Source organism: Cebus imitator, unplaced genomic scaffold, assembly GCF_001604975.1.
Source record: "Cebus imitator isolate Cc_AM_T3 unplaced genomic scaffold, Cebus_imitator-1.0 Scaffold72, whole genome shotgun sequence".
NCBI classification, from domain to species: Eukaryota; Metazoa; Chordata; class Mammalia; order Primates; family Cebidae; genus Cebus; species Cebus imitator.
In genome coordinates this window covers 3901733-3916557 of record NW_016107387.1, presented here as the reverse complement: position 1 = coordinate 3916557, position 14825 = coordinate 3901733, and the positions used below count along the sequence as shown (strand labels likewise).

The 14825-nt window shown below is 38.6% G+C and overlaps 1 protein-coding gene across 2 annotated transcripts in view; it reads right to left on the bottom strand.

Annotated features, from left to right (window-relative positions):
* Positions 1 to 509: 509 nt before the first annotated feature.
* Positions 510 to 14825, bottom strand: part of LOC108306485 (myosin-8) — a 34345-nt gene continuing 20029 nt past the window's right edge. For both annotated transcript variants that reach the window (XM_017531428.2, XM_037739583.1), the window contains exons 23-40: positions 12455 to 12697; positions 12187 to 12363; positions 11963 to 12108; positions 11786 to 11876; positions 11296 to 11685; positions 10762 to 10888; positions 9936 to 10054; positions 9612 to 9808; positions 8026 to 8209; positions 7776 to 7941; positions 7554 to 7678; positions 6348 to 6656; positions 5469 to 5672; positions 4339 to 4464; positions 4083 to 4253; positions 3830 to 3934; positions 2982 to 3077; positions 510 to 791 (exon numbers count right to left, since the gene is read on the bottom strand). In XM_017531428.2, the coding sequence (XP_017386917.1) occupies positions 642 to 791; positions 2982 to 3077; positions 3830 to 3934; positions 4083 to 4253; positions 4339 to 4464; positions 5469 to 5672; positions 6348 to 6656; positions 7554 to 7678; positions 7776 to 7941; positions 8026 to 8209; positions 9612 to 9808; positions 9936 to 10054; positions 10762 to 10888; positions 11296 to 11685; positions 11786 to 11876; positions 11963 to 12108; positions 12187 to 12363; positions 12455 to 12697 (3126 nt within the window). In that variant the 3' untranslated portion in view covers positions 510 to 641. The remainder of the gene's footprint in view (positions 792 to 2981; positions 3078 to 3829; positions 3935 to 4082; positions 4254 to 4338; positions 4465 to 5468; positions 5673 to 6347; positions 6657 to 7553; positions 7679 to 7775; positions 7942 to 8025; positions 8210 to 9611; positions 9809 to 9935; positions 10055 to 10761; positions 10889 to 11295; positions 11686 to 11785; positions 11877 to 11962; positions 12109 to 12186; positions 12364 to 12454; positions 12698 to 14825) is intronic.

Sequence of the window (14825 nt, the reverse complement as noted above, 5' to 3'; positions counted from 1 at the left end):
GAGGCTGTCTCAGAAAAAAAATAAAAAATAGTAAATGCTTCCCTCCTACTTTTTAATTTCCCATTAGTACTTATCATCTGGCATGTTACATAGTTACGAATTTATTTATTGCATTTCTTTCCTTGTGGTATATAAATTCCTAGAGAGCAGAAAGTACATTTGGTTCATTGCTGTATGCACAGAGCTTAAATAGTTCTGGCACATAGTAGGTGCTGAGTTATCTATTTGTAGAGTAAATGAATGGGCCCACCTGGAGGGGCAGCCTCAGGGAGTGTTTTTCTTAGTAATTTGTAACAATCTAGAGAGATGTAATGAAAACAAGCTCAGCAAAAGATACTTGTGTGTGTGTTGTGGGGGTGGGGGGTGTGAAGCCGTGGGAAAGGGATTGTTGTGCGGTTCTGAAGGTACAAAATACTGAATGCTCTGTAAAACTGTCTATAATATTAAGATATTAATAGCTAGGTGAGAACTGTGAGCATAGTTTTGAAAGTGAAAAAATCAAAGTCCAGTTTAGTATATAAATTTAATGTAGTTTTTATTTATTCAGGTTTAAGAGGAAAATAAACATCATGTAGCAAGTGACCCAAAATAGCACATTTTATGCCTTTCTTCAGCCACTTGCTAGCATCAGGCAGGTGTATTTACTCTGCACTGATTTTTGTGTGGACCTCCCGGCTTTTCACTCGCAATTTGTTGACCTGGGACTCAGCAATGTCAGCCCGTTCCTCGGCCTCCTCCAGCTCGTGCTGGAGTTTGCGGAATTTAGCTAGATTAGCATTGGATTGTTCCTCCTGAGAATAGAGGTAAAATTGTGAGAATTAGACTATGTGGTTCTCATTGCACTTATCACCAGACAGGATTAGTTTCTCAAATCAGGTATTTCCTTCTTATGGCCTATTTAGCATATTTGACTTCAAATCTAGACAGAGTTTATAACTTCAACTGCAATTTTTACTTTAAAGAATGAAAGGAGAAATTGCTTTGAAGTGGAGGGGATAATCCCATATAAAGCCCATACATCCTTTTATGATGTATGTTCTGTGTGGAAAGGAGGAAGAGACCTCTATACCCTTATAGACTTCAGTAAGTAAATGTAAGGCCACATTATAACTTGGGGAAATACCACTTTATATATATATGTGTAATATATATATACATATACATATATATAAAGTGGTATTTCCCCACTTTATATATATTTATATATATTATTTATGTATAATATAATATGTATTATATATAATATATGTTACAATATATATTATATATAATATATATTACATATATATTTATTATATATAAAGTAGTATTTATATATATATATGTGATATTGTGCTGGCCTAGAGCCAGAACCAGAGCAAAACTATTTTATAAAATGCAAAACTGTTTTTAGATAAGTTGAAATGGCTGCCCCATTCTCCTTACAATAACTACTGTCCTTGGCCTCTGTAAATAGAACTGCTGTTTGTTCTTCAAAACTATGTAAAGCTGCTTACCTTTTCTTATCAGTAACTGCTCTCTGTGGCCCTAATGTGACAGGCAAGCAGTCCTAACCCATGCCATCTTGGCTCCTGCGACTTGTAATAAGTAACTAAGGTCTGTGATTTCCACCTTAACCAGATAATGTGTAAACAAATGTTTATCTTGACTTCTGTAAACCACTTAAGTAACAAACGGAATGACAAAAGTCCCCATCCCTTGGAATGTCCGGGGACCCCCACCCTCATCTCTGCCCAGGAGGTAATTTACAGAATCCACTAGCCCTCGGAATGTCCGAAGCCTTTTCATCCCCATCCCTGCCCCTCACCCCCACTCCCAAGGTGGTTTTTCGGGTATAAAAAATCGTGGCACCCTCCTGTTGCCACCACAGGTTGGAGAGACGTGAGTCCTCTGTGGTCGCCGGCATAAATAAATGACCCTGCAATCTGGCATACTTTTGTCTTGTGGTAACTTTCTACGCTCCGGTCAAATACAACATTTATATATATATATAAATATATATATATATATATATATTTGCCATGTATTTTGACTCTAGTATATAAAGAAAGGGAAAAGGTGAGACTAAGAAGAAAATCTCCCTCTGTTATTTGATGCATCACCATTTGTGCCTCTCCCTTTTTTCTTTCCTTTTCTTCCTTTCTATTTACTTCCTACCTATCACATGTGTCTGCAAGAGTGGAAGGATAACCAGGAAGAGTCTAGGTGCAGAATATTCTAACATGTTCTTATAGTAGCTACAGCAAATGTGGGGAGAAGAACCCCCACTGATGACACTGATGACACTAGCAGTGAGTGAAGAAATGGGGTAAAAGATTGATGTTTGTCTTTTGAGAAATTGATTTTTTTCTATGTCTAGAGGGAGAGGAATATTTACGATGGTATTAATTAAAGTTCCTACTGTATATTATTTGTAGCTATCAAGTAAGTGAGTTGTTAGGAACTTGCCCCCCTCGACCCTTACAAATTGCTTAATAATAAAAAATATCTTGGCGAGGCCTGGTGGCTCATGCCTATAATCCCAGCACTTTGAGAGGCCGAGGCTGGTGAATCACTTGGAGCCGGGAGTTTGAGACCAGACTGGCCAAATGGTGAAGCCCCATCTCTATTGAAAATACAAAAATTAGCCAAGCGTGGTGGCACATGCCTGTTGTCCCAGGTACTGGAGAGGCTGAGGCATGAGAATCGCTTGAGCTTGGGAGGCAGAGGTTGCAGTGAGCCAGGATCACGCCACTGCATTCCAGCCTGGGCAACACAGCAAGACTGTCTCAAAAAAAAAAAAAATAATAATAAGGTCTCTTTTTGAAGTCTTACTCTGTAATTTGGATTTGGGGGGCAAATTCATATTTATAAAATCATCCCTCTCAAAATATGAGTGGTAGATTTTCACTTTGTCTTCTTTCTTATTGACACATTCTTTTGAAACACTTTCTACTCCAAAAGAAATTTTCTTTTTTCCTCAAAGGCTTAAAGATACTTACAGCCTCTTCAGCTTGTCTCTTGTACGATTTCACCTTTGCCTGTAATTTATCTACCAGGTCCTGCAGCCTGAGAACATTCTTGCGATCTTCTTCAGCCTGAAAGGTTGAAAAAAAATAATCTGCATTCAATCCAAAGAAAAAAGCCTACTCTGGGTACTAAATTAAAATCATTTGGCATAATGGCAGGTGGACCTGGGGTAAACTGATCAACTCTGAGATTTTCTTTATAGAATTAACAGTAGCACTCTTGTTAAATGCTTTGAGTGTACAGGCACTGTGTTAGTGATTGCACATATCTTCTCTAATCCTTACCTCCCTATCCTGGAAAATAGATGCTGTTACCCCTATTTTACAGGCAAAGAAACTGAGGTTTAGAGTTTTAAGTTCAAGAAGCAAGAAAAGGCCAGGTGCAGTGGCTCATGCCTGTAATCCCAGCACTTCAGGAGGCTGAGGTGGGAAGATCAAGTGAGGTCGGGAGTTTGACACCAGCCTGACCAACATGGAGAAACCCCGTCTCTACTAAAAATACAAAATTAGCCAGGTGAGGTGGTGCATGCCTGTAATCTCAGCTACTCAGGAGGCTGAGGCAGGAGAATCACTTGAACCTGAGAGGCAGAGGTTGCAGTGAGCCGAGAACATGTGTTCTTTACTCTCATGCTATTTTCTAAACTTTAGAAATCTAAAGGCCTCCCTAAGTTTAGTATAGGTCTGTGATAAGCAACTGTCTTTACTGCTTATATGTACTGAGTTAATGTGTATTTGTTTGTGAGTGGCATATAAATAGTCATAAGGTTTCAATTTCCTTCTGGGCAGGAAGACTGGATATTCTGGAAGGCTATTCCCTTTACCTGGTAGGTGAGTTCTTTTACTCGTCTCTCATGTTTCCGTAAACCTTTAACAGCTTCTGCGTTACGTTTCTGTTCATTTTCAATCTCTCCTTCAAGCTCACGTACCTGCAGTCGGAAAAATACTTGCGCAGTCAGTCTTGGGGGATGGATGTTCCTAGCCCCAGGACGGGATGAGACTCTTGAGTGGGAAGAGAGAAAGGTAGAGAGAGTGTCTTTTTTCTCTTCCCAGATTTAGAGAGTTTGAGACACCCACCCTGGCCTCCAGTTTCTGGATCTGCTTCTTCCCGCCCTTCAGGGCCAGCTGCTCCGCCTCATCTAGACGGTGCTGCAGGTCCTTCACTGTCTGTTCCAGGTTCTTCTTCATCCGCTCCAGGTGGGCGCTGGTGTCCTGTTCCTTCTTCAGCTCCTCAGCCATCATGGCAGCCTATTTAGGAAATAAGAAAGTAATGAAACTTGATGATAGCAGGTAGCATATATGTGTCAGTAAGACAAATGTTCATCTTGCTCACATCAGTTATGGCCTTCTTGGCTTTCTCTTCTGCATTGCGTGATTCTTGGATTACTTCTTCCATTTCACTTTGGAGTTGGGAAACGTCATTTTCTAATTTCTTCTTGGTGTTGATGAGGCTGGTATTCTGTTAAAAATAGTGGAAATTTACAAAATTTGCAGTTTGCCCTGTTGGGATTTTACAGATGTCTCATGTTGGTTTGTGCAAGGGACCTGCTGGCAACATTTCACTAAACTTTAATTATTTGTTCAGTGCAAAATGTTAATTATTTGCAAGGTTGGAACTCCTTTCCCCCCCTTCCCTAGTGTCCGTCTGATTTATGCATAAGGACTTCTGAGGTCTAAGAATGCCTTTATTGGTATACATTAGTTAATTGTTCTTTCAGTTACATTTCAGTCAGACATCACTAGTTATTCTATCTCTAGAAGGTTGGAAATATAAAAGAATAGATTTGTTTTGTGAGTGGCAGGTACTGAGAGGTTCTTGCTTAGGAGGAATCTCTTCTCTGTGAACTTTCATGATTTGTTTCCTTGAAGAGCACTGAATTTGTCTAACGAAAACATATTCTTAAGATTTCAACTCAGTGTTTCTCAGAGAGAAGCAATATTGTCTCAGTGGGTACTTGGAAATGTTTAGGGGCAGATATTTTTGGTTGTCAAAATGACTAGGGGGTGCTACTGCATGTAATGCCTGGGCAGGTCAGGGATGCTAAATGTGCTGCAAGGCATGGGGGACAGTGAACACAACAGTGCTAAACGCTTGAGTGCTCATGATGAGAAACACTGCAAGGAACATTTTCAGATTTTGGAGGCAACAGGTGTCTTTACTCAATATTATTCTACCTCATGGTTTCCAAAATAATCTAAATAGCCAAACTTTATTTTTAAATAAAAAAGTAATAACTTTTTTTTGGGGGGAGGTAGAAACCCTAAGAAAGAAACAGGAACACACACCACAAAAAAAAAATCCACATAATCCAATTACCCTAAGATAATGGCAATGAGTATTTTTGAGCATCTCCCCCATCCTTGTTTACATACACATATTTATACAAATTGAGTACTTTTGTGTTATAATTCTAATGCATCACCTACCAGTACACCAGCATTAGTTTGATGTGAGGGTCTCACCTGGGTGTGGAGGAGCTGGACACGCTCACTGGCATCCAGGAGCTCCTGTTCTGCGATTTTCCTGCTCCTCTCTGTCTGTTCCAGAGTGGCCCGCAGCTCCTCAATCTCAGCCTGCAGCAGGTTGGCTCTGCGCTCCACGATCGCCAGCTGTTCCTTCAAGTCCTCTTGGCCCCGGAGAGCATCATCCAGGTGGATCTGGGTTTCCTGTTAAGTGAAAAAAAGAAAAAGGTCTTAGGTGTTCTGAAGAGGGATTTGAAGATCCCAGGAGATGAACTGGAAGACTGCACTGATGCCAGGAACAGATGACATATGCCTGTCGTTTGAATGCATCTGAGTATAGTTATGCCGTTTTCTTAGGGTGAGAGAGAATTATCAGGAGACATAGATTCTTGTTCTATTTCTGCCATTAACTGGTTATCATTTCCTGTGTAAGTCACTAATGTCTGTCATTTGTGGAGGATTTTCCATATGCCCTATCCAGGACTTGACATCTGTTATTTCATTTGATCCTCACATAACTCTGTGAGGTGGGTAGTTCCATTCTTATTTTGAAGAAGAAACAGACTCTGAGAGGGTAAATACTTGCTTAAAATCAGGCAGCTAGTAAATGACAAAACTAAAATTCAACCTCAGGCCTGTTTGGGGCCTAAGTCTGTCCACTTTCTTTCATATCATACTCTAATGTCTAGGCATCTGTTTGTTATTCTACGTAACATTTTCTTAAAAAGATTATGTTCTATGTGTATTTAATTCAGCTCCCTTTGTGCTGTCAGCTGTATAATTTGTTAAGAGAAAAAAGGATGGTTTAACAAGGTGTTTGGGAAATGGAAGACAGGTATTTCCCTGCTTAATCTGGGAGGCTAATGTGGACCCACTTACCTTCAATATTCCTTGGGTGTTCCTGTAGTTCCTTAAACTCTCTGCAGCTAAGCGATTGGCATGGTTCAGCTGGATTTCCATTTCATTCAGATCTCCTTCCATTTTCTTCTTGACTCTCAGAGCATCATTTCTGCTTCTAATCTCTGCATCCAGCGTGCTCTGCATTGTCTCCACGACTCTAATGTGGTTTCTCTTCAGCTGATCAATTTCCTCATCTTTTTCTGCAATTTTTCTATCAACTTCAGACTTGACTTGGTTTAACTCAAGCTGGATACGCAGAATCTTTCCTTCTTCATGTTCAAGAGATGCCTTAGCAAAAGAGTCATCAATTAATAATGGAGAAGAACTGTAGTATTTGGAGTATATTCCCTCACGAGGCAAACTCTTGTTAATATCAGTTTGTCTAATCTTACAAAGTATAATACAGTTGTTCTGGGAATCTTCTAGGCAAATCATTATTTTGTTTATTTAGTGGCAGATTATATAGGGCAGCTCTGCAATAAAAGTGCTTTGTGCTATACAAATGTTATTCATGTTAGAACTAATAAAATTATATAATTAAATTCATGTATAGTAAATATGAACTCTCAATCTGTTTTATAAATTAAAATGTTCTTGTGTGATACACTAAGCCCTGGCCTAGAAACTGTCAGTTTTAAAATATATTAATTTTTTTCTGATTACATAATAAATGTGTATTGTATAATGTGGGGGCAAACATAAAAACAAAGGAAAAACTACCTGTTGGTTCCCCAGTAAGAGATAAATATTTTAATGTGGTTTATTTTTTCTAGTCTTTTTTCCTACTTCTATATATTTTTACATAATCAAAATTATATTGTATATGCACATTTGCATCTTTAAAAATTACTGCCTACTGTAAAATATTTTTCCAAAATAATCATATTTAGTGACTATAAAATTTCATCATATGGCTGTTCTGTAATATACTTACTTTTGTTCTTAGATTGGACATCTTTGTCTTAAAGCTTTACTCCAGTTGACATTTTTTTGGGAGAGGAATACATCTCAGAAATAGAATTGCGGGGTCAGAGTATTTACATTTTTAAGGCTTTTGATAACTATTGCCAAGTTACCCTTCGTAAAGGTCCTTTGAGTTTAAATTATCACTAGCTCCACTTTTCTGTTTTTTTTTTTAACTGATGTTTCTCTTTGTTTTTCCATATCATAGAGGGTAATACTTACCTCTGCTTCCTCTAAAGCAGCCTGAATTTCACATTTCTCTTGTTCTACTTGCTTCTTTATTTTCTCCAGTTCATGAATTTGCTTTCCTCCCTCTGCAATCTGCTCAGTGAGGTCAGAAATCTCCTCTGTGGTTGAACAGACAAGAGAGACGTGGTCAGAAAGATGACAACAGGAAAGGTCCTGTCAGGGATATATGGGGTAGGAAGGGCTGTGAGGACTCACGTTGTAAGTTCTTATTTTCTCTTCTTAGCGTTTCAAGTTGATCCAGGGATTCCTCATATGCATTCTTCACCTTGAACAGCTCAGTGCTAAGAGAACGGGACTCCTTCTGGGAGGCCTCAAGTTCAGCCTGAGTTTCCTCATACTTCTGTTTCCATTCTGATAGGACCTGAAAAGCAATAAATCATTAGTTGACGCAGGCGGAAACGAAGACCAAGTAAAACACTCTTAAAGTTTAAGCAGTCTGGGCCACCTTGTCAAAGCTCCTTTGCTTCTTATCAAGAGCTGCACAGGCTGCATTAGATCTTTCCACGTCAAGCATGAGGTCTTCAACTTCATTCTGGAGCCGCTGCTTCGTCTTTTCAAGGGAAGCACACTTGGCGTTCACAGCTTCTACATGTTCCTCAGCTTCCTGCAGACGCTGGGCCAACTTCTTCCTGAAAAATTAGCCAGGCAGTCAGGAGAATGGCCAAGACCAGAAGCAAAGTGATAACCTCCTTGGTCCCTTTTCTCAGTCCTGCTTTTTTTCCTTTCCTTTTTTTTTTTTTTTTTTTTTCTTGAGAGATGGAGTCTTGCTCTGTTGCCCATGCTGGAGTGCAGTGGCGCGATCTTGGCTCACTGCAACCTCCACCTCCAGGGTTCAAGCAACTCTTCTGCCTCAGCTTCTCAAGTAGCTGGGACTACAGTCACACACCACCATGCCCAGCTAGTTTTTTTTTGTGTGTTTTTTTTAAGAAGAGACAGGGTTTCATTATATATTGGCCGAGCTGGTCTCAAACTCCTGACCTCAGGTGATCTGCCTTCCTCGGCCTCCCAGAGTGCTGGGATTATAGGCATGAGCCTCCGTGCCTGGCCACAAATCCTATTTCTATACTGGCAAATAACATATGATTTCAAAATTGTGGCAGCCAGAACTGCGTTCTAGATTGGTAAACTGTATGGAGAGGTCCAAAGTGGTGAAGAGTTGGAAACAAGTCCTTGAAATATTGAATTCTTAGAGGCTGCTGTTGGTGCTGCCACTGTATGTGCCTTGCTACTTAATTAACTCAGGATTTTCAAGACTTCTGATTGAATATGACTGTGGAAAATGATTAGTCAGGACAGTCTTTCTGTTTCATGTATATATCCATTCTCACTCCAGTACAAATTTGAGGTTAACTAGATATTTTACTGACCAGAAATATACTGAGAATATTCATTTGCTTTCTCAGACTTTCCATTCCATTTTATGTATTTTGTCCCTAGAGAATAGCCAGTTTCTTCTAATCACTGTGTTTGGAAAATCTCCCCAGGAAAAGAAACTGATAGATAAATCAGGACAATTCATGCAGTTTAAACAAAGGCAGGTTTTGTTCCCTTCTGAATTGTCTACTTTCTCAGTTCATTTTCAGTTGTGTGCCAAGTACACAATCTTAGGGCAAAGAAAAGCCTTTGGCTTAATGCTCAAGGAGATCTACTTGAAAGTCTTCGTTTGTCTGTATGCAGACTAAGGCTTTACTTTATTTAGGCCAGCCCTGAATATTATGTATGGTCTGGTGGTCTCCAACGTGAGTTTTAAGAGGTATGTTTTCTACCCAATGCTTAAGAAGGTGGGCTATGGAATCAGAATGACAGGTTCCAAACCCAGCTGTGCCATTTATTTAGGATATACCATATATATATATATACTGTATATGGTATATACATATATATATAGATAGATAGATGGATAGATATTTATAAAATACTTGACTCAGTATGTACTCAATAAATGTTAGCTTTTGCTATTGTTATGTTATCATCATCATAAGTATCACAGCTGCTTCTGGGAGTTCCCTTTGTAGAGTTCACAACACATACTTGGCCTCCTCCAGCTCCTCGGTGCGCTGGATGGCGTCCGTCTCATATTTGGTCCTCCACTGGGCAACCTCAGTGTTGGCCTTGGACAGCGCCCTCTGCAGCTCCGCTTTGCCTTCCTGCTCCTCCTCATACTGTTCCCGCAGCAGGTCACAGTCATGGCGGGAGGACTGCAGGGCGTGTGCCAGGGCGGTCTTGGCCTGCAGAAGTAGCAGTTCAGTGACATAAATTTATGTATTCAGTGATATTTAACTTATACATACCAAGTAAAGCCTAATTGGGCATGTTTAGATTTTGTTAGTCAAAAAGATCTTTGACAAAACTCACTTTAGTTTCTTCCTCTAGTTGACGTTTCAGCTCTTCAATCTGCTGAGTAGATGCTTGCTTGCTCCTTGAAAGCTGAGAGACTAAAGCATCTTTCTCATCTAATTGTCGGGAATGTTCACCTAGGAATAATAGGCGTAAGGGAATTTTTTACTGGCACAAAAATAAGCCTAAACCTTTTATATTTATATATACATATGTGTGTGTGTGTATGTATACACATATACATATATATGTGTATATATATATATGTATACATACACACACACACACACACACACACACACACACACACACGCAAGTTGCATATTCCTTATCTGAAATGCTTAGGACCAGAAATGTTTCAGATTTCAGATTTTTGTTGGATTTTAGAATATTTGCATTACATTTACTAGTTTAGCATCCTTAATCCAAAAATCTAAAATCTGAAATGTTGCAGTAAGTGTTTCTTTACGACATCATATCAGCACTCAGTTTTGAATTTTGGAGCATTTCAGATCTTGGATTTTCAGATTAGGGATACTCAACGTGTGTGTCTGTGTCTGTGTGTGTCTGTGTTTGTGTGTGAGATGTGTTTAATTTACACTTCATCTGCTTCTAAGCATTTTTATAGAACTGGTTAGAACTGGAGATTTAAAAGCATCATTGCCACAGGAGTTTGCAAATAAACTTGTCTGTTCAATCTAGATTTCTTTCCTTTTTGACCTTCTTAGCAAACTCTGATCATTTGCTTATCTTTCTTTAAAGTGCGAGTATTGCTATTTATTAAAACCCCTAGAGTTCTTTTTATTTAGTCCATGGTTTTGGAACTCAGAGAAGACGTCTTTACCCGCTTCTGTCTGCAGGCGCGCTTTCTGCGCTGTGAGGTCATTGATCAGCCGCTGCTGCTCTTCTTCCTTGGTCTTAAGTTCACTCACTTGATCTTCTAGGGTGCGGCACATCTTTTCAAGGTTTCCCTACAGGATATGTAGCAGTGAAAGATGAGACACTGAATGCAATAAAAAAGGTTAAAACTTTATTCTTAAAATATTTTTACAGTAAATCATGTCAAGTGTGAGTAGAAAGTTAGGACATGAACTCTGGAACATGCAAGAATTTAGGCATAGTGAGTGCATAATGTGCCTAAAGTGGTCGTTGTTGGAGACCACTCATTTATTCCAATGATATTGACACTTGCTTAAAGTGGATTTTGAAATCATCTTAATAGATCATAACCAGTATTTAAAAAAATAAAATAGAATGGGATATATTAGGTTAGAAAATATTTGAGTAGTGGTCTAAAATGCCTGCAAGCAATGTTTAGTGATAGAGAGCAATGGGTGTTCTTATAGATGATTACCCTCATTTAGAGAGCATTGGGTACCTTGGCTTTGGAAATGGCCTCTGCGTTACTGCTGAGGTCATCAATCTCCATCTTCAGCTCACTCTTCTCCTTCTCCAGCTTCTGTTTGACCCGCTGCAGGTTGTCAATCTGCTCCCCAAGTTCAGCCATACTGTCTGCGTGCTTCTTTCGAAGAGCAGCCGCTGTAGCTTCATGCTGCAGGGTGGCCTCCTCCAGGTCCCTGCGCAGTTTCTGAAACTCAGCCTCCCGCTTCTTGTTCAATTCTACTTGAGCAGAAGTTGCCCCACCGGCTTCTTCCAGCCTCTCACTGATCTCCTCCAGTTCCCGGGAGAGGTCAGAGCGCTGCTTCTCTGCTTTTGCTCGGGAGGCCCGCTCTGCCTCGATTTCTTCCTCCAGCTCCTCAATGCGGGCCTGGGAACAAAAAAAGCACATTAACATAAACTCATTTCAATTCAGTGGTTTTTTTTTTTTTTTTTGGTGTGCAGAAAAAATAGAAGGTGAGTTGACTGACCTGCAACTCTTTGATCTTCTTCTGTAGTTGAATTTCTACAGCTTGCTCATCTTCAATTTTGCTTATCAAATTGCCAATTTCAAATTCTTTCCTTTAGACAGAAGAATAAGATGTATTAATACTCATATGAGTTGAAAGATGGTATCACATAGAAGTTTTTTTCTAAAAAGCTCCTACTTTTTAAGCTTTTCATCAAGTTGCTGTTTGTCATTTTCTATATCCATTGTGGATTCTTGGGCCAATTTCAGGTCTCCCTCCAGTTTCCTCTTTGCTCTTTCTAGATCCATTCGAAGTTTCTTTTCTTGTTCCAGAGACCCTTCAAGCTAATCAGAAAGTTAATATGGTAAAAATTAAAAGTATATTAAAAAAATCTTTCAAAGGGATATTAAAAATGTGGTTACATCATCCACTTGCTGTTCCAGCTTGCTTTTAGCTTTGGTCAGGGTATTGACTTTGTCCTCCTCTGCCTGCAGGTCATCTAGGGTCTGCTGATGGGCCTCTTGGAGAGCCTTCTTCTCCTTGGACAGTTTTGCAATGGTTTCATCCAGACCTGCCATCTCTTCTGTAAGATTTTTCACCTACAAAGGTTAAGAAGGAGATTATTTCTCCTATAAAGCAATTTAGTTGGTGGCAGAACCTCTATATAGTATTGTAGAATGTGATTGATACCTTGTTCTCTGTGGCATGTTTCTCCTTCTCAACCTTGGCCAGTGTCAGCTCAAGGTCATCAATGTCTTTCTTGAGCTCTGAACATTCATCCTCCAGTTTCCTCTTCTTGGCTGTCAGCTCAGCATTGATCTCTTCCTCCTCCTCAGCTCTTTCAGTCACCTCTTTGATTTTGGCCTCTAGTTGGATTTTGTTTTTAATCAGTTGCTCACACCTTTCCTCTGCATCAGCCAAGCTATCTGCTTCCTGTGGAGAGATGATATTTAGAGTCCGTTACTTATTTTGAAACTTGTTTTTTGTGCAAAAATAAGTGTTTTATTGAATTCAGTTGAATTTTTCAGTATGAATATAAATTTAAGTAATTGAACATTATTACATAGTCTGGAAAAATGCAGCTTATTAGAAGTGAGACTATAGCTTTAGAAGCAAACTCGTTTGCAAAGTTACTGGTTTGGAGCTATGGAGTATTTAAAAAATAATTTGTAGAAGAGTGGAAAGACCTCTAAATAGGACAAAAAGAAGCCTGAGTTCTTGTCCCAATATTGTGTTTACATGTATGACTTTGGGCAAATTGCTTCATTCCTCCTATTCTCGATGTTTTTTTTACATATTTCAAAGGTGGTTGGAATAAATAATTGCTAAGAGCTTTTCAGCTGTAATATTGGAAGACTTTGATTTAGTTATGTTGGTTAGTTTTGGTTTCGATCATTCCCTGGCCTCCTCAAACCACTAATTGCTTGGCTGTGTTGAAAAAAGAAGGAGAAGAAAAATAACTTAAATACATTTCCATGTAGTATTTTTTAATACACTAAAACCTTCCTGATAGTTCATACCATGCTATGATTGTTCAAAATTTAGATTTCCACGTAAAGAATTACCCATTAGTCTTAAGATGAATTTTATTTTTTTGAATCTTTTACCTCAACTTTTTATTTTGAAAAACGTTAAACTTACAGAATAGCTGTATGAATAATCTAATAAATTGCCATATCCCATTTACCTAAATCCTCAGATTATTAGTATTTCACTGTTTTTTTCTCTCTAAACACACACACGTATATGTGCATGCACACACACACACATGTATATGTGCATGCACACACACACGTATATGTGCATGCACACACACACATGTATATGTGCATGCACACACACACGTATATGTGCATGCACACACACACACACACACACACACACACACAAAACCTTCTCCTAAATCATTTTAAAGTAAATGGCAGATATCATGATATTTTAGCATTTCTCTCCTAAGAACACAAGCATTCTCCTATATAACTACAATACTGTTTCTACAAATGAGAATATTATCAGTGATACAATGATATTATCTAATATTTAGTCTATATTCAGATTTCCCCAGTATCACAAAAGTATTCTTTAACTTTTGTGGGTTTCATTGTTTTATTTTTATACACAATATGGGCAGCGGGCCTAAACTGCAACATAATTTTCAGAGAGTTATACAGTTGACTAGGCTAGAGGTTCTTCTGCCCAGGACAGTTCTAATTAAGGAAAGATTGATAAACTGTTCTTAGCCCTTTCTGCTTTTGTGTTTTTGTTTGCTTTCATTTTCCTGTTCACCTTCTAAATCTGGTTAATGTGGAAAGCCTATGTTGAGCTCCTGAAATTTCGAAAATTTTCAAACCCATATGTCAAATTAGGAAAAAAAATAGAATGAATAGTAATATATTATCAACCTAGATTCAGCAGTTGTTAAGTTCTCCCACATTTGCTTCATCCATCCCATTTGTGGCCCTCTCCCCTCCCCCCATAATTATAAAAATGAATTTTAGAATATATGAGAATGTGTAATTCTTAGAAACTGTATAGCTCAATAAAGTTTTTGTAAGTGACTAATTAAGGGATTCAAATAAAAATTAGTCCAGTCCCTAATTTATTAGGTTACCATGGCCTGGGGAATATTTTTTAATTTCCCAGTGTTTGTTTTGTTCTTGTTTAAAAAACATTTAAATGGAATATAATGGGGACTTATTGGGGGATTCTTTTTCTTCTTTTGAACTTTACTGCTTAATGTATTTATTTTTAATAGTGGTACACTCAATACATATTTACTCACTTACTGATAAGAACTGTGAAAAGATGTTAAGATAGGCTACGGTCCCGTGCTTTGGAAAAATGTGACCTTCATATAAATGAAGGTATCGGAAGGAAAAGTTGAAAGTTGCTAAAATAATAAGTAAAATGAACTATTCTTTTCACAGGTCAGATTATGATATTGTTAGGCTTGTTGAACCAAGGAAATGGGAGGTTATGTTTGATCAGTGCTCCTGCCAAACCTACTCCCCACCCTGACTGCCATTCCTTTCTGCACCAATAAACAGAGGCTAGGAATTAG